Source organism: Kwoniella dendrophila, chromosome 9, assembly GCF_036810415.1.
Source record: "Kwoniella dendrophila CBS 6074 chromosome 9, complete sequence".
Classification (NCBI taxonomy): Eukaryota; Fungi; Basidiomycota; class Tremellomycetes; order Tremellales; family Cryptococcaceae; genus Kwoniella; species Kwoniella dendrophila.
Window position 1 is genome coordinate 68,908 of NC_089484.1, and position 18,874 is coordinate 87,781.

General features: G+C 38.9%; 6 protein-coding genes across 6 annotated transcripts; 3 read left to right on the forward strand and 3 right to left on the reverse strand.

Moving 5' to 3' along the window:
* Positions 1-389: 389 nt before the first annotated feature.
* On the forward strand, positions 390-2,320 carry L201_006454 (uncharacterized protein; the record flags this gene model as incomplete). The annotated part of the gene is made up of 9 exons (XM_066222173.1): positions 390-401; positions 505-676; positions 759-890; positions 959-994; positions 1,056-1,197; positions 1,265-1,804; positions 1,869-1,942; positions 2,014-2,096; positions 2,159-2,320. 9 exons carry the CDS (start codon positions 390-392, stop codon positions 2,318-2,320), a joined length of 1,353 nt encoding a protein of 450 aa, XP_066078270.1.
* A 262-nt stretch (positions 2,321-2,582) lies between these two features.
* Positions 2,583-3,523, reverse strand: L201_006455 (uncharacterized protein; the record flags this gene model as incomplete). The annotated part of the gene is made up of 2 exons (XM_066222174.1): positions 2,583-3,118; positions 3,202-3,523. The coding sequence occupies 2 exons, from the start codon at positions 3,521-3,523 to the stop codon at positions 2,583-2,585; spliced, it is 858 nt and encodes a 285-aa protein (XP_066078271.1).
* A 1,403-nt stretch (positions 3,524-4,926) lies between these two features.
* L201_006456 (uncharacterized protein) lies at positions 4,927-7,143 on the forward strand (the record flags this gene model as incomplete). Its single annotated transcript, XM_066222175.1, has 11 exons — positions 4,927-4,999; positions 5,074-5,267; positions 5,383-5,453; positions 5,518-5,703; positions 5,796-6,037; positions 6,126-6,187; positions 6,248-6,278; positions 6,338-6,629; positions 6,747-6,855; positions 6,964-7,055; positions 7,125-7,143. The coding sequence occupies 11 exons, from the start codon at positions 4,927-4,929 to the stop codon at positions 7,141-7,143; spliced, it is 1,371 nt and encodes a 456-aa protein (XP_066078272.1).
* Positions 7,144-7,507: 364 nt separating this feature from the next.
* L201_006457 (uncharacterized protein) lies at positions 7,508-10,244 on the reverse strand (the record flags this gene model as incomplete). The annotated part of the gene is made up of 10 exons (XM_066222176.1): positions 7,508-7,772; positions 7,893-8,025; positions 8,127-8,727; positions 8,782-9,107; positions 9,184-9,292; positions 9,372-9,514; positions 9,597-9,832; positions 9,908-9,935; positions 10,009-10,105; positions 10,170-10,244. 10 exons carry the CDS (start codon positions 10,242-10,244, stop codon positions 7,508-7,510), a joined length of 2,013 nt encoding a protein of 670 aa, XP_066078273.1.
* A 1,324-nt stretch (positions 10,245-11,568) lies between these two features.
* On the forward strand, positions 11,569-13,929 carry L201_006458 (uncharacterized protein; the record flags this gene model as incomplete). Its single annotated transcript, XM_066222177.1, has 10 exons — positions 11,569-11,808; positions 11,881-11,926; positions 12,025-12,164; positions 12,228-12,340; positions 12,415-12,494; positions 12,558-12,719; positions 12,786-12,925; positions 12,978-13,143; positions 13,212-13,308; positions 13,368-13,929. The coding sequence occupies 10 exons, from the start codon at positions 11,569-11,571 to the stop codon at positions 13,927-13,929; spliced, it is 1,746 nt and encodes a 581-aa protein (XP_066078274.1).
* Positions 13,930-15,330: 1,401 nt separating this feature from the next.
* Positions 15,331-18,530, reverse strand: L201_006459 (uncharacterized protein; the record flags this gene model as incomplete). The annotated part of the gene is made up of 12 exons (XM_066222178.1): positions 15,331-15,986; positions 16,038-16,112; positions 16,165-16,222; positions 16,272-16,443; positions 16,505-16,569; positions 16,627-16,822; positions 16,881-17,105; positions 17,178-17,268; positions 17,324-17,401; positions 17,608-18,124; positions 18,197-18,236; positions 18,349-18,530. 12 exons carry the CDS (start codon positions 18,528-18,530, stop codon positions 15,331-15,333), a joined length of 2,355 nt encoding a protein of 784 aa, XP_066078275.1.
* Positions 18,531-18,874: the final 344 nt, after the last annotated feature.

Genomic DNA, 18,874 nt, shown 5'->3' on the forward strand with positions numbered 1-18,874 from the left:
AAATGAATGAGACACTACTTCGAACGGATACCCTTTTGTTCTACGGTAAGATAAATCCTAGTAGTCTTAATCCGTTAAATGGGTCATTTTACAATAGAATGATGGGATTCAAAAAAATAATATATATATATCATTCGAAAGATCATCGAATTGAGACATTTTCTTTCTCTTTTCTTCATCCAACACTTTCTTTCCTTATCATTCTCATCCAACATCTTCAAACAATAGTTATAGTGAATTGACTTCACCATACTACTTCTAGTTCAAATAATCGCTTCACTCTCTTTACAATAGATTAACTCTCAAATCCTCCATTTTTTACTTTACTTTTCAATACTATTTTTTTTTCCTCTTTTTGGTGCCTTCAAAGATAAAAATTCATCCCTACAATGTTATCCAACGTGAGTTGGTTCGATATTTACTCCCTTCCCAGCCGTCTGTAGCCTTGTAAGAGTGGATTAACGATACATGATCAAATACTGACTTGTCTATCTCACCTTTTAGACTCAAGCTTTCACTCTCTTAACTTTCTTGGTAGCCGGTACCTCGGTTGTCAACGCTCACGGTCACGTTGCCAAATGGACTGTTGGTGGTGTTGAACATCCTGGTTTCAACCCATCTAACGCTGCTGAATATGGTAAAACAGCAGAAAGACCAACTGATAATTCAGATCAAGGTTAGTATTAAACTTTTCTTATTGATAATAGTACATTAGTCAACTGTTTTCGCTGATCAAAGTTTGAATCTTTTCAAAATAGGTTTCGCCGATTACACATCAACTATCGTCGCCTGTGGTGGTGCTTCAGCCGGTTCAGGCTTAGATACTTGGGATGTTAACGGTGGTGATTCTGTTACTGCTCATTGGAACACTTGGCCCGATTCACACAAAGGTAAATCATTTCCATTAGTAGCATCGATGTTACGAATACAGTAACACTGATCAAATAAACATTCATAGGTTCAATCGCCGAATACATGGCTGCTTGTCCCGACAGTAAGTACTGATGAACATTTAGACTGTCACAAATCATCGCTAAATTCATCTTGCCTTTTAGCTGGATGTGACGGTGTCGACGCTGCTAACCTCAAATGGTTCAAGATTGCCGAAGATACCTTTGATGGTTCCAAATGGCCAACTGACACTGTTGTCTCAACTTTAGATTGGACTTTCAAAATTCCAACCGACCTCAAATCAGGGTGAGCTACTTAAAATAACTTCTTCAATACAAGTATACTAAAGCTAATCATCCTGAATTTCACATAGTCCTTACTTGGTTAGACATGATCTTCTTGCTATGCACTCAACTGGTGCACCACAAGTTTACCCAGTTTGTTTCCAAGCCAACCTTATATCATCTGGTTCAGTCGTTCCAACCGAAACTACAACTTTCCCAGCTGCTTACAAGATCAACGACGATTTCTTAACATGGAATATTTACGGTAGTGACAACACTCAATTCGTTCCACCTGGTCCAGCTGTCTACTCTGGTGGTTCTTCATCTTCACCTGCCCCAGCTGAATCATCAGCTGCTTCATCACCTTCAGCATCTGCTTCCGTCCCAGCTTCAGGTTCGACTTCATCCGCCGCTTCAGCTCCTGCCTCTTCTGATGTCGAATCATACACCGATGTTGCCAGTGCCACCACCCCAGGTGCTTCAGAACCAACTGCTGCCACCACCTCCGCTGATGATGAATACGCTACTACTACCAACGTTGCCATTCAAATTTCTGCTGTTGTTGAACCATCTGCTGTTGTCACTTCTGCTGCTTCCGCCGCTTCTTCTGCTGTTGGCACTGCCATCTCGTGAGTACCCTTTTCCCGTTCATTCATCTTCAACGATTGAACACTGACTTTACTTGAACTCTAGTGCCCCATTTGCCGCTCCTACTTCTTCTGTTCCCGGTAAAGCCGAAATGGGTGGTGCCGTCCCTCCTATCACCCGTGAGTAGACATCAGTACTGAACCACGGCCCTCGTTTTAAGGCAACATGCTGACAACGGGTCAACTCTTAGAAAACGGTAATCGATTCGAAGTTCTCGGTGGCAGTTACAACGACAAAGCAAGTGCTACTTACGCTGCTTGTATGGCTCAAATGGTATGTTGATTGACGTTTCAATTATCCCGATCTCAGCAGCTAATATCACATCCGACCTTTAGAACCGATGCAAAGACTGGGCCAACTCGTTAAGGAACTCTGAAGTCTCAGCAGCTTTATCATCATGTGATAGCCAAGAAACCACTTGTGAAGCTTCAGGTGCTTCAGCCAAAAGAGCTAATGTCATTAGACGATACGCCAAAAAGGGCCTTTCACTCTTCTAAGTTTATTGACTTTCCCCGATGATCCGACTTTTCTGTTTTCAAGAACTCCATAGTCACGATTGAAAAGGACACTATATATCCTGTTTACATCCTCTATTCCCTCTTGCTCCTGGTTTATTTTATCATATACGACCGTTGATCGAGTCTATAATTACCTACTATATTCCTTATGCATATTCTTTCTTACTACATTATAAATAGATTTCTGCATCCGATATTTATCGACTTACAGTACTATCACTAATTCAAGTGAGAAGTCCTTTTACCATGGTATCACGCCATCTTTACCTATTAATTTACCTTGATCATTATCTCTTTCACCTTGAATAACTGATTTTATAAATAATCCAGCTTTTATAGGTTCTTGTGCACCTTTTGATCTTAAAAGATCAATATCACCACCTCCTAAATTAGTCGCATTAAAACCTGGATCAATTATATGAATTTTTATATTATCATTTTTCAATGTTCTAACCCATTCTAAAATCATCATATTCATTGCAGTTTTACTTGTTCTATAAGTTGGTACTTGGAAAACAGGTTTTCTTTTAGGCCATCCTGCAGCAGGTGATTGATTTACTGGAACATTTTGATTTGAATGATCTGTTAAAGATGATATTCCACTTGATAAGTAAATCAATCTAGCTCCATTTTGTGTTTGAGATTCAGCTTCAAATAATAAATCCATAAAGAGTTCCGTAAATGCATCTGTTGCTACTACATTGGTATAAAATGCTTTGATAAATCCTTCACGTCTAGTCATCTTTCCAGCTGCGATTGGGAAATCGTAATGTGCACCTGAAGAATTGAAAATTCAAATTTTTGCATATATCAGCCATAATCACTCTCAATATGATGAACTGCGAAATATAAATGCTTACCTGCATTATTGATTAATACATCAACTCTACCATAACTTTTCTTGATATCATCATGTAATGATTTCGCACTTTCTTCATCATTTAAATCAAGCTGTTTAGGTATAACTTGATTTCCCGATGAAAATGCTTGTGAATAGGTCGAATCCGCTTTTAATTCTTCTACAGCTTTATTTGCTCTGTCTAAGGATCGCGAAGTCAAGATAATCGTGTTTCTAGTTTCACTTGTAGGTGAAGTTAGAAGAGCTTGAACAGTAGCTAAACCTATACCTGTATTGGCACCTGTGATAAGGATGATAGTGTTATACTGCTGCGATTCACTCATCTTATTCGATTTGATTTTCCCGTTTTGATTGGTATGTATGACAATTTTGCGAGATAGGAATTAAAGGTCGTATTTACTCTCAGATAAGATAGAGCTCGTCGCGTACCTTTATATTGAATAGTTCCGCCCGAGGCTCGGGGTGGAGGAGGGACAAGATATCGTAGGGGTAGATAGTTAGATAGACATAATGATGATGATTTACGTATAACATGCATGCAAAATCAGATGAACGATGTAACCTTACCCGCCGGGCATGCATTTGCGATGGATTGTTATCAGATATGACAAGAAAGAATTCCGATCTTTGTTTCACTTTATAAGGTTAGTCACCTATTTCTTTCGATTCCTGAACAACGTTACAGTATCGATGACTCACATTAGTTTGTGGTGCAGTCTTCATAGGTTAGCCAACGACAATTTGGCCAGTCAAGGACATTCTTGTGGGACGTTGATGTTCGATATCAAAGACTGTATTCTCGACGGCCAGGAGTCATGCGAAGCCTTGATACTTATTATAAATTGAAAGAGCAGACTGCATATTCAGCTCAAGTAGGATAGGTGCTACATTCAAGATAAATCAGTCACAGGATGAAAATCACAGTTGATGAAGTACCAGTAATTAATCTCGATTTTGAACCGCTTGGCGCATCTTGTATCTTGGGGTCTTCTCTGTATATAGAATGACTCATTGTGTCCTGTGCATAGTCAAGTTGAAGCGATCACATCACTTTGCTGTTCATGTCTGTACCATATCATTCAATTGTGTCGTATTCCGGAGACCCGTGGTGTTCTACGTTGTGCGCGGAGAGAATCGTACAGATATAAAAAGGATTAAAGCGGAGTTATCTTTCCACCAGACATGATCTACTGATCTATCGGGTAGTCTCATAATCAATTCAACCGGTATATGGTTACATTTTGATTCCGTCAAGTATTTAGTATCTTACCAAATATAGAATAGGACCGGTTACTTTGTGTTACGGCAATACCGGATATAATCTATTAATCTATTAATCTGTTATACGAGTCGGAATTAGGAATTTACTACTGTAGTACAGCTAAAATACATCTTTTGGTGGTTCGTCATACACCACAATACACCCTAAAGCAATAACATCCTTTTTCACTATAGTATACCATCCATTCATCTCAACTCTGATCAGCATTTTGTATCGTCTTTCACTCCCTGCAAATCTATACAAAGCAGAGCATAGCCTCAAGGATATCATTTCACCAACACTGACAGAGTATTTTCGACGCCGCATAGCCCATCGCTCAGTAACCGAAAGGAGCAATACAAAACAACATAAAAAGTAGTCAAACGACCACATCTCAAATCCTAGTAACCAGGAAAGCAACGTCTCTCAAGTCATCTATAACGTTCGCATATCGCATCAAGTACCATGTCGCGCTTTAAGATTTCAGCGGCGTTATGGGATAAAATACATCATTTCGCATCTTTCCCACAGACAGGAGGTGAGTGAGCCAAAATATAAATTATTCCGCTCAAGAACGGTGAGATCGTAAGCTAATCAAGTAAATCGCAATAGTATCACTCCAACAGATGGTTTTGTTTGGGCAGCATCCAACACAAGGTACTTTACTAAAAGCATCGCAATTTTTGTCGGAAGAATTACCTATAAGGTTATCACATCGTGTAGTTGAATTAGAAAGTTTACCTGATGGTTTAAGTAAAATGCCAAGTATAAATAAAGTTAAAGAATGGTATGCTCAGAGTTTTGAAGTGAGTCCATAATTCTCAATGCCATTTCTATCTTCAAAGCGTCGTTAGTCTTATTAGAGAATCCGGCTGTGGTATATAATCCAAAAAAGCTAATAGCGAGGATGATTGATTATAGGAATTGGTTACATTCCCAAAACCAAGGTTAAAGCCTGAAATAGAAGAAATCATGAGAATACAGTCATCCCAGTAAGTCTGCCTAAGGTAGAATCGACCATCATTGAGATTTGGCTGACATTCGCATTATTCGCAGACCAACACAATTCCCTTCAGCTACACCCAACCCATCCTTAGATCCACTGATGCACGAAGGACCTGTTGGATCAAATTTAGTCTCAGGAAGTGGTGGATATAATGGTTATGGAAATGGAAATGGTGTACCTACTGGAGCTGCTGTGGCTTTGCCTGGAACGAGGCTAAGGATACCGATAGAGAGGAGGTGAGTTGTTATATTTCGGTCAAGCAGCCAGGATCGCTATCTCCTCATATCAGAAAGCTAGCTTGAAGATTGGCTGATATCATCATATTTAGGTATTTTTCTCCACCACCCACGGATATAGTATACCCACCTGAAGTTCACGATTTCAATGATCGCTTTACGCATCTATTACAGAATATAAAGAAAAGGCATGATCCAACGGTAACAACTGTAGCTCAAGGTGTGTTAGAATGGAAAAAGAGACAAGGTCACGGTAGAATAGGTCAGAATATACAGGAATGGTTGGATAGGTTCTACATGAGTCGTATTGGTATAAGGTTCTTGATTGGACAGCGTGAGTCATCTGGGTTGTATTCATCATAAGCATGTTGACGTCAAACCACCGAATTGAAGGAGCTGATCATGCTTAATTGGTGATATAGACGTCGCTTTGAACACTCTTCAACCACATCCTGATTATGTAGGAATTATATGCACTAGAGCTGTAAGCGCTGTTGATACCTGTGCAGATCCGAGTGATACACAACTGACCAGTAATTTATAGAATGTTCACGATATCTGTCACGAAGCTATCGGTAAGTCATCGAGTAGATTGGTATCTGGAATTTAGCTAACAAACATGTTATGTCTACAGAAAACGCAAGATATGTTTGTGAAGAGCATTATTCTCTATTCCGTGGTCCACCAATACAGCTACTCTGCCCCAAAGATCTGACATTCGCATATGTACCAGGACATTTGTCGCATATTCTATTTGAATTGTTGAAGAACTCCCTTAGAGCGACAGTAGAAAGTTACGGTGTAGATAATGAAGATAGTTTCCCACCTATAAAAGTTGTTGTAGTTGAAGGTAGTGAAGATATCACAATCAAGATCTCGGATGAAGGTGGTGGTATTCCTAGAAGTGCTATACCGATGATTTGGACGTGAGTGAATAGCCCTTGCCCCTCATACTAGCTCCATACCGAACAATTATTGAAAGCGAAATCGGATACGTACTTCGTATTGACCAGCAAACGCTAACCCATATTTCTTTTATCCAGATACTTGTATACTACCATGAGTGATGAAGGATTAGAAGCCAATATTGATAGCTCAGATTTCAAAGCTCCAATGGCTGGTTTCGGTTACGGTCTTCCTCTGTCTCGACTGGTAAGTTAACCTTTGCGACAAACAGTTATTCATTCGGCTTTATACGTACACTCGTACAAATTTCAAAGTGTTGTTATCCTTTAATACTAACCAATATTATTGTTACAGTATGCCAGATTCTTCGGAGGTGATTTACGTTTAATCTCTATGGATGGTTATGGAACAGATGTCTATATCTCTTTGAACAAATTGTCATCCAGGTGAGTTGAACTATGCTGGTAGTCATATACTAGACTCAATTACTGATTTCGTTGATTCTACATCTACAGTCGAGAACCTTTACAATGATCAATATCATACGCAGCATAATCAGCTCTCCAACAGCAAGTCGAATAACGGCTTTTGTACATCCTTCATATTTGTTGTATATATGTCGTGTGATAAAGTAAATGGCATGAATATAATAATGATTCAGATGATGGAATTTCTCGTTGAATGCAACAACTGACATGCCAATCAGTTGGCACTATTTAAAATTTCATCTAGCTCGATAAATTTCAGTAAACAATATATAAAGATGTTTTTGCATATGAATACATCTGTCATATATTTTCTTTTCGAATCAAGTTTCACACGAAAACATATATGCAATACATGAACAGCAAGAATCCGATATATGTGAATACCAATTCCTGTAATATTTCATCATCTTTTAACCTTTAAATTTATATTTTGGTAAACCTTTAATTCCAACATGATATTTGAACAAATGACCACCATCATCATTTTGATTTTTCTTATTTGGTCTTCTATCTGATGCAGAAGCGATATATAAGGTATCATAATTTGGTCCACCCCAAGTTGTACATGCCATATTTCTTGCTGTAAATTTAATATCTTTTAAATGTTTTCCTTGAGGTGAAAAACACATTACTCTTGAGGATCCCCACATTGCTATCCACAAATTACCTTGAACACTATTTTTATTTTTTTTGAAGTCGTGATATTAGTACCCAAAAAAAAAGTACAAAAAACATGGGGATGGATCAAGAAAAGGCCGGAAAAGTTGATTTGCGGATTACAAAAATAAAACTCACTCAGCTACCATACCATCTGGTTCACCATAAGTATTTCTTCTATCAATAAATAATCTCTTATTTGAAATATTTCCTGATTCAACATCGAAATCATACGCGAAAATTAATCCAGCTGCTGAATCGTTGAGATACACTATGAAAAAGAGAATAGTTGTTTAATATCTCCATGTTGGATTCTTATCCTTATTTTCTTTTTTTTAACGTTGCGTTTTTGTGTAATGACTAAACACTTACTGGTTTTATTATCTGGACTCCAAGCTAAACCATTTCCACAAACCAAACCTTTTTCCATTTGATGTAAAGAACCATCTGGATCAAATCTCCATAATCTACCTAAAGGTTCACCATAATTTTTAGGTAATTTACCTGGACCACCAAAACTTAAAGCTTTTCTATCAATTTCAGCTAACCAAAATCTACCTTTACAATCAATACCACCATCATTAAATCTTCTTATATCTCTTTCATTTTTAGGTATAATTTCTTTTAAAATTTCTAATTTACCTGTTTCTTCATTTAAAATTCCTACACCAGCAAAATATGCTACTATATATGATTTTGGTTTATTTTCACGAAAAAATTGTACTGTAACTGATTCTTCTAATTTCAATATTCTAGGTTCTGTAATACCTTGAGCTAATTCACCTGTTTTAGGATCAAGTTTTAATATATGTAATTCAGCAGGTTCTTTCAAACAATCTACATAATGTAAAGTTGAATCTTCCGCTCGATAAATTGGTGCTTCACCTAAAACCATAGGTGTTTTCAGCTTCAACCATGGTTCACCACCTTCAATTTGTGGTATACCAATTTCGACACCATTAGGGTAAAGATCCTTTAGGACAGTGAAAAAATCAGTATATTCACTACTATTATGTTATTCACTCACCTCCATAGAAACATCTCCAGGAGATCTACCGAATTTAACGGCAATATAAGTACACATATCTTTGATCAAAACTCTTGAAATATCCATTACAGCATCCATAGCTTGAACAGCATGTGGTACACCAGGATAAATTGTTAATTCAACATTTTTACCAAAAGATTTAAGTTTTTCTGCGTATTTTTCACCTTCACTTCTAAGTAAATCTAATTCACCTAAAGCTATAAATACATCATCTACACTTGCTTTGAATTCTTCTTCTGTTGCAAAAATTGGTGAAGCTCTTGGATCACTTCGATCTTTGTGATTTGGAAGATAATAATCTCGGTCTTTTGGGTTTAGATAGTTACGATCGTAGAATAATCAGTCATGCGTTTGGCTTACTCGCAGGAAAGGTACACTTACACCATTCCATCTTTGGGACAGGAAGTCCTGGACAATTTCGACTGACATCCCACGATTTATGAGTTTTACCATTAGCTGTATTATCAATGACTGGAACACCTAGAACCATCTATAGGTGAACAATATCATGGTACCATTAGCTTCCACTTGAATTCAGAAAACAAAATGAAGATTCCTTGATAGCTCACAAATTGAATTGGAATACCTTCTAAGCCAGCTTTATGAGATATGAAAGCTGACAAATTACCACCTGAAGATGAACCACCAATACCAAATTTATTTATATCAACACCTAATTTATCTTTACCATTTTCGTAAACCCATTTGAACGCTATTTGTCATGAATATACCAATCAATAAGCTATATTTCTCATAAGTACGATGGATGACCTTCAAGCTAAAATACTACTGACCTGTCCAAGAATCATCATGACCAACAGGAAACAAATATTCAGGAGCCATCCTATAATCAATTGCAACTACAACACATCTAGCTGAATTTGCGACTCTTGTACAAAATGCATTTTCAGCGTTTATACCTCCAAGTACCATACCTCCTCCATGATACCACATGAATACACCAGGTTGACCTTGTTCAGGTTGTTCAAGAGGGTAAAACACTCGGATTGAGAATTCACCAAGGTTAATACTGATACACAAAAGAAAAAGAGAATTAGCATTGCGATCTCTAAAGCTTTCTGAACAAGAATGCATATAAGCTCACTCTTCAATTTTGGCTACGGGTATAGCGGCTACATATTGTCAGAGTCAGCAATCATTCCTTATGCGTTTAGTCGACCGATATAGATAGATTGAGCTACTCACCCTCTCCACCAGGTACAGCGGGTTTGGTCCTTACCTCTGGATCCCAAGGTACTTCATCGATTCGAGGAGCATCAGCCATAAATTTGTTGTAGAATGCCTTGATGCAAAGTATCAGCTCTTGAGGCTGCTACGCACAATTGCCCACTTCCCGTATTACTCACTTCATATTGTTTATCGATACGAGATAGCACAGAGGGATCCAAAGGGTTTTTAGGTGTTGTGACAGCTGTAGGCATTGTAGAAGAATGTCAAGTCCGTTGTGATATACACAGATAGGAATAAAGTGTTGAATTCAACTTATATTAACTTGGACAAGTTGGAAGAAAGAATTAGTCAATTGGATATGGAATTAACGATAGGTGGATAAGATGAAGGTTGGATTCGCTTGAAGAGAGGGGTAGAGCAAATTGCGATAAGTTAACTGCCTATAGCATGATAGTAGTACAGGCCGTTATCTTGCTTGGATGAATTGACAAGTTTCGTTGATGTAATTACCTCAATACTGGTGATTTGGGGTGGGTTTAATGGTGCGACCATTTGTTATCGCTTAATGGCGGTTTAGGAAATGACCGGGGGAACTACATATGTAATCATCGTGATGAAACCCACCATCCACCATCTTTCTCCGCGTTTTATTTTCGGTCAATGACAAGAGACAGGAACGATGACATATACCGATAGCCAATGGGCAGTTTAAAAGGTTACCAAACAACTTATTCTTCTTCATTCTTGCTGGGAGCTTTTACCTTTCCCCTTGCTCGATATTTAAGCTTATATCATCAAAAACAATGTCTAAATGTAAATGGGCAATTTTGCGCCCATTTCTTCTATAAATTCGGGCAGATCAATCAATTGCCTGTCTAATTCATTGCTTGATTGACTGACTGATTTTGATTCAAGCATACCAAGGGATCTAAGGTTACAAGATCACAAGTTCAGATGTAAAAAAATATCATAATCCTTAAAATCAGGGATCAAACGGAACATCCCATCATCTCTCAAAGGGGTACAAGCCAAGTAAGTCCAGGTCCAACTGACAATCAATCCATCAACAAAAAATGAAAATAAACGCTTGGACCTTTTACCCTTTTTTATATTGTATATCTCATGTGAGTGAAAGAAGTGATTCAGGTGCTCCGCCTTTTCAAAATAGTGGAGGGAGGAGGAACATCAATTATCAAACAAATAATACCGTACCGTACCATATTTTTCGCTTATCATCTTGAATTTTCTTAATCTTCTTTACTAACCTTGTGAAATATCGCTCAACCGTTTCATTCCGCCCTTCTTCGGGGTATCTCATGATTTCATAGATACTACTGTAGTTGCATGACCTCAAGATAACAAAATATACATACGTATATATATATACATATACTTATCATGTTTTATAGGAAGATACAAGGAGACTTGAACATCCTTTGATCTTGGATCAGATCTATCCAATACACCTCCTTTTATTTGGTATAAATACTTTGACATCTTCAACTTCTTTCTTTTTTCTCTACTTTCACTTAAAATCGATAACTTTGGTACTACTTCAAATCTTTACGATACATAATGGCTCCCCCCTCCGATTTTACTTTCGGACAGAAAGTCAAGTTCGCTTTCTCATCACCAAAACATTTCCACCAAGCGATCACACTCGAAAGTGCTAAATCAAAATTCATCAATGAAGATCTGGTTCCTTCCCCACCTTCAAGACGAACTTGGAACGCCTGGTCTTATCTTGCTTACTGGTGGTCAGAGGCCTGGAACATAACCACATGGTCACTAGGCTCATCTTTGATTGCTCTTGGTGTAAGTATCTCGTCGATAAAAAGTGAAAAAGAATTTAAGATTCTGACCATTCAACACTGATATTTGCAACAGCTTTCGGTTGGAAATGCGTTGTTGGTCATACTTTTCGCCAACATCTGTAAGTAGTTGTCACACGACGTCACACGCCACTTTGCTATGCTATATACAATATGCATGGACAGACCATCGGCTGACTCAGCTTTTTAAATTTGCTAGTGTCCGCTATTGTCATCGTTGCAAATGGTATTGCAGCTTCAAGGTATCACATCGGGTATCCTGTTCTGGCGAGAGCCACCTTTGGAATGTATGGTCATTACTTTTTCGTCTTGATCCGAGCCATTCTTGGTATCATCTGGGTAGGTGCATTGCAGCTTTTTTGAATAAGTTGGAAACTATGTTGATGGATTTTCACGAAACAGGGCGGTGTACAACTTTACTTTGAAGGTCAATTCATCTCCATCATGCTTCGATGCATCTTCCCATCATGGGCTCGGTTACACAACACAATCCCTGAATCGCAAGGGATCACTTTGTGAGTGATTTAGTTTGATGTTGATGAAGTAAAAGGATACCTTTGATTGACTCGCGTAACTTTTGAACCAATAGACAAGTGCTCATTGGATTCGTACTCGCTTTCATCGTTACTATGCCTTTCATGCTTATTCACACGTCTAAAATCCATCATCGTAAGTCCAGACCATCACCATCTTCTTGTTATGTGACGTTTCAGCTGATGTTGTCTCGTAAAGTCTTCAACCTGAAAGCAATCATAATGCCTCTTGCAGGATTGGGTATCGTGATTTGGGCTACATCCGCTAATCACGGAGTATCTGCGGGTGTATTGAGCTCAGAAGTCGATAAATCCAACACAGCAATATACGCTTGGAGTATTATAGCTCAATTCAATTCAGGTAGGTGTTCTCTCGCCGTTAAGCGAGATGCCTTTGACTGACTAATTCCGCTACATCCTCACTCAGTTATGGGATCCAACTCGGCTTTGATTGTAACCGTACCTGATTTGGCTCGATACAGTCGTTCTACAAAAGACCAAATATTCGGTCAACTGCTCGGTCTGCCTTTGGCTATCTTATGCGCTGCCTTTGGTGTGATCTCCACCGTACGTGCCTTCAAATTTCCAGGTCGAATGTCAAGCTGATAATCTTATTTAGGCCGCTGTACAAAACATGTGGGGCGAGGCATTCTGGAACCCCTATGATTTGTTCAACGGTATTCTCGATCACACCTATACCTCCAAAAGTCGAGCTGGAGTGTTCTTCGCCGCTTTTGTCTTCGCTTTTGCAACTCTTGGTACCTCTATTGCCTGTAACATCGTCCGTGAGTGGCTTCCCAGTCCTGCGTCCTTTGGTTTGGAATATTCTGTTGACTTGATTCCGAATAATTAGCATTCGCCGCCGATGTCACTTGTTTATTGCCCAAATATATCAATATTGTTCGAGGACAATTCCTTTGCCTCATAATCGCCTTTGCTATCACACCTTGGTAAGCTGTCGATTGAGACAATGTTTCTTTGGAGAGATAACTGACCTTTTTTCCCTCAGGCATATCCTTACCTCCGCTCCTACTTTTTTGAATTTTCTTGGTGGATATTCAATCTTTCAAGGATCAGTAGTTTCAATTATGCTTGTTGATTATTTCTTAATTCGAAGAGGTAATCTCGATATTGGAGCATTATACGATGGATCATCGGATTCAAAATATTTTTTCAGTTTTGGTGTAAATTGGAGAAGTATTGTAGCATTTATCGTTGGTTTCGTTATTCCTTTACCTGGATTTATTGGTTCATTCGGTACGACAACAGTATCTACAGCAGCATCAAGAATATTTTATTTAGGTTGGGAATTATCATTCTTAGCAGGTGGTTTAGCATATTATTTACTTTGTTTAATATTTAAAGTACCAGGTCAAGAAGATTGTAGAAGACCTTTTGGTGATATGGTTAATGATGATTGGGTTTTACCTGATGGTGAAACTTCTTTTGATCATGAACAACTACCACATCATCAACAGCAAACGCCTAATACAGGAAGCGATTATGATGCTCATGAACATGATAACGAAAAAGGTATCGATGGAACTGGTGTTAGAGTTAATGCGATTTGATTTCAATTTACAATTTGCAAGTGATAAAATCCAAGACACTTGTAAATGAAGATACATAATGTAATATTATCTAATTCACCTATTTGGTCAATATCTGTGGGAAAATTATTGTTCAAGTTGTTTATATTTTTTGGCAAGAACAAAAGGTTCAAAATGTGTAAAGAATACATCATGTTGTCATGTGTGTAGGTTAGGTTGATCTATATTTACTGGATTAAATTCTTTTTATACTGTTAGATAGGATATGGTTCACTTAATTAATTAATATTAATGCATAATGGATATCGCAATATGTGGTAGGATGCCTCAAATCCATGATATTGACAAATGGTTGCGCTGCGATTGAAACATATAGCACAATGATGCGAGTCCTACTCCATCACAGCTCTTCAATGGACTGATACAGTAGTAAAGGCAATGATCAAATATGGCACGACCTTGAAGATTTCTTCTCTTCATAAAGCGATTTGATCATCATTACTCTTAATGAGGACAAACCCAATTTGAGTTGAGTGAACCAAAACGGTTACAAACAGTAGTATTCTAAAGTTCCATTCCCCGAAGTCGCATCAAAACAGGTTTATTAAAAGATCTGATATCATTAGTATTATTCGTCTGTTTGTTATACAGTAACTTACAGTACCTAGCCTTAATCGAACTAGTTTGTCAAGAAGGCATTAGCATTGGTCATATTACATCCAACGTAAAAATTGTATACATTTTGATTAATTGTGAAGGGGCAGTCAGACATCCTACAGTGGTTATTTTAGGGAATTCATCCCAACTGTAAACATCCGGCAGAAACTGGGCAATAAATGAACAGGCAAAAACTTCCCTGTACTCCAAATTCCTACTATGGTATTTATCCCATGTAAAGGCAATGATAAGGTATTGCTACGTTAAAGTACTCCAATTCCCCCATTCTAAGATATACAGTTGCTAGTGCGGGCTTGAAAGATACATGTGATACATACAAAAGCTTACCAAATGGCTATTTCATTCATTACGCAGCCCCATATCAAAGAAGACTTGAAAACAACCCTCTTTGGTTGGCGGTATCTAACGGATGAAAGAGGGTTGAGCAGATGAGCCCAGGAAATAATTCGAAATCCGGACGTATATTCTCTTAGCAAATCCGGCGTTGGAAGATAGACAAGAATATAATCAGCCCATTTCATATGCCGGGAGTCATACTATCTAGGCTATTGTGCGATTTGAGTTTAAGACATATGATTTCAAGGAACAATCGAAGAACAAAGAACATTACATTAATTACATTATAAGAAATATGCTACGAGTATAGTATACAGAGGTATTGTTAGAGTACTATAGAAAATATAGACAACGTCATGTATAATATAAATTACACACCTACTCAGGAAACCGTTCCGGTCCGAAAGCCTATTGTACATTCACATTTTCACCAAATAGTATCTGACCCATTCCATCCATGTTTACATTTCCATTTCCGCTTAAATTCATATCCATAGTTGGTGCAGCATTCGTCAAGAAAGCTGACAGGTCATCGCCGAAATTATCCATGAAAAAGTTATCTGCCATATTAAATTGAGTAAAATCACCTTGGGCAGGGGGTAAATGTTCGCTACTATGATGTTGATGCTGTTGTTGTTGTTGTTGCTGTGGCTGTTGATGTTGATGTGGGGATGGATGAATATGGGGAAGAGAGTGAATGTGCGGTTGTGGTTGTTGGTGGTAATGATTACTACTGTTATTGCTATTTTGATTTTGATATGTGAGAAATTCGATATCATTCCTTGGATGATTATTGTGACTAGTCTGTCTTGAGCTGTTCAACGGTGGCAAAGAGATCGATGGTAAAGGATTTGATGAGGGATGCGAATTTGGGTATTTTTGCGAATCTCCAGGTGAGCTGCCTATGATCGAAGGAGCTGAGTGACCATATATATCTGCTAATTCATCATCTAAAGTTCGCTCATCACGGACAGCTGTTCGTATGCGTGTATATCCTGCTTGTCTAACCGGACGTTGAGATGCAGCTTGTAAGGCAGTATGCCATCTTGAAGCAAGGGGCCAAGCTGTATATATCGTGAGCATTTCGCGAATACCTAAACACCTAAAGCACTTACAATCTGCTAATTGCGAGAGAATGTTCACGCATCGCCTGTAACAGTCCTCTGCCGAATGCGCTCGAGGGATACATACTGTATGAACCTGTCAGTGCCGGACTAATCATCACCCAGCTCATGTACTTACATTCGGGCCATTTACGCAGATAGGAGAACGACATGCCACTCATGTAGACACCAAACACCTAAATGGGTAATCAGTATGAAAACATTTGGGGTTTCTGTCAAGCTCACCATGATAGGTGGAAAACCTAGTTCCACAGACCGCATACTGAAAAAAACTTCTACTTGCGAGAGTAATTGTTCGCTATTGTGAATCATCTCATCTGCCATCTGCTGCCAAAATTGTGGTGGTTCGTATGTGCCTTCAGTCGGTTGATCATGATCGATAGCTGCTGCCATTGATCTTTGAACATAGGATCGTCAGTATCAACTGCTGACACGAGGGGGAATTACGTTCCACCTACGGTAAATAGAGTCGCCTGATGACAATGTTTGACAGTCTCGTAATTAGGGTGATCGATAAGAAAGCCTAAGAGGGTACACGTTAGTGACAACTCACGAATTAAGAGGAGCAATGGGAGCTTACGAGATCCAGACCTTCAACCATCATGCCTCTCAGATTCGTAACACTGAACCTATGCCTTATTGGAAGTGTGGCTTCGAAGTCCTGTAATGCTGTAAGGAGAGTTTGACTAGCGGAACTCCACATTCCGACCTCGAATCTACCATTGTCACGACAAGCATGTCTTGCAGTGAGACTCCAGAGTAGCTTGACTTGCACCCTATAATTGTCGGTCAGCTCCAACATGCGCCTCGACTAACGATGAGGAAGAGACTCACAATGAAGCGAAAAGAGACTTATCCCCATTGAGGGGTGAGTCAAATGAGTCTTGCGATGTACCAAGCGCTCCAGCTATCGAAGCACGGCTTTTCGGCTGAATACCAAAATTGAATTCGGATTCTTCACAGGGCAGAAGCACGTCCACTTCAGCTAGTGAAATTTGCATAGGACGAGATTGACCAGCGAGTAGGTTTTCATGGCATGTTATAGCCCAAAACGTACGTCTGTCGTCATAAGAGTCAGTGAAGCTATAATGTGATGGCTGTGTACTTTATACAGCGGAATGGATGACTCACCGAGCGACTTCAGATTCTATAACTTCTTCTGCTGTTGGGTTCTGCGGTAAATGATAAGTGACCTCACGATGAAGTCCTAGAAATCCAGCCACTTTGAAATGGTATTAGCATATATATCTCTTTTGGGTCACTAACTCTTAACTCACTCCTAACAGCTGTACCAATAAGCATCCATGCTTTTGGCCCATTCCCTTGTCCCCATTCGGTGACCCCAAGGAGGAGAACTGAAAGTGAAGAGAGAACTGAGTCAGCTTTTGCTTACACGGACTATCTGTGACCGCTCTCGACCCGTTCTTTGCCTTTCCCTTCCTACTCTCGCCTTTCTTTTCTCCATACTATCCTGAACTCAGAGCCTTCTCACTCCGCTCTCTCACTCTATCTCTCTACCTCCTCCTCTTCCTCAACAATCTGTATGAATTTTTCAACTCACATGCTTGTGCTCTTTCTAAGCTGGGATGAATCATTTCTTGTCCTAGCATCTTATCGGCTTTAGCCAAAAAGAAATCCGTCGCTCTCCTTTTTCCACCATATCTAGTAACTAGTGTAGGCGTAAACGGTGCTGCTATTGAACAGATAGCATATAAGAGGAATTTTGATACTGTTTCTGGCTGAGAGGTGTATCTTTCGACAAACAATGCTTTATGTAAAAAGCCTAGTTGAAAGTACGAAGCGACATAGTGTCTAATCGCTTCTATAATCTCGCCTGGCGGTGGTAGGTCAAGAGGTTTCTTATCATGTCGAGAAGCAGAATTGATTGATAAATTGGAATTAGAGTGATGATGATGCTGTTGTTGTTGTTGCATTGGGGTTGACATAGGATTGGGGCGTGCAGGTGAAGGTGGTGTGATTGGACTTATGGGTAAAAGACGTCGACTAGGTGATCGTGAACGAGAAGGATGAGATGAAGCATATCCAGATGTCGAATCTCTTGGTGGTCGTCTTCGATGCTTTTAAGTGGAATATTCATGGTATCGTTAACTTCGTGGTCATTCGATAGTTACCAACTAGGGTTAACTTACTGATCTATCCATTGCCGAGTGACCTCGAGGTAAAAAGGTGCTAAGCGAAGGTCATTAATTCTGTTTTTTTTTCCGTGAAACTGAAAGGAGGGATCACGAAAACGAGATAGAATTCCCGCGGTTTTTGTAAGTGTTAATGTCAAAGGACTCACCATTCGTTTTCTACTCCTGAAGATTTGCATGAAATACAAGGTGGTTCTCCTACAGCGTCAGGTCTTAATGGAACACATTTTGATCTATATCTTCTACATCTTGAACATGCTTTACTTGCTCGTTTTTTAATTTGTGATTCAGGTTGAGATGTTGAAGAGCTTGATGGTATACCACTAGACATGCTGCTTGATGCTATAACTTGATCTTAATGAAGCATTCAATGAGGTACGTCCAGTAAAAGATGACGAGTTAAATGGAACAAAAGAGAGATCTAGGGATTGCGAAGTATAAGATGGGAATACGACATTAACAAAATAGGCTATCATAATAACAGTAAGTTGTAATTCATGGTTATCTTGAATATGCGATACGCGGTTATGAAATTGCGGCACTACAGTGGGGCTATGGGGTAACTCAAAACGCCACGTGACCTTGCTAAACCTTATGAAATATATACGTACTATATATATCGAGAAACGAAAGGTATGTTATCAAGTCTGTGCTTTGATGGTAACCATAACCATG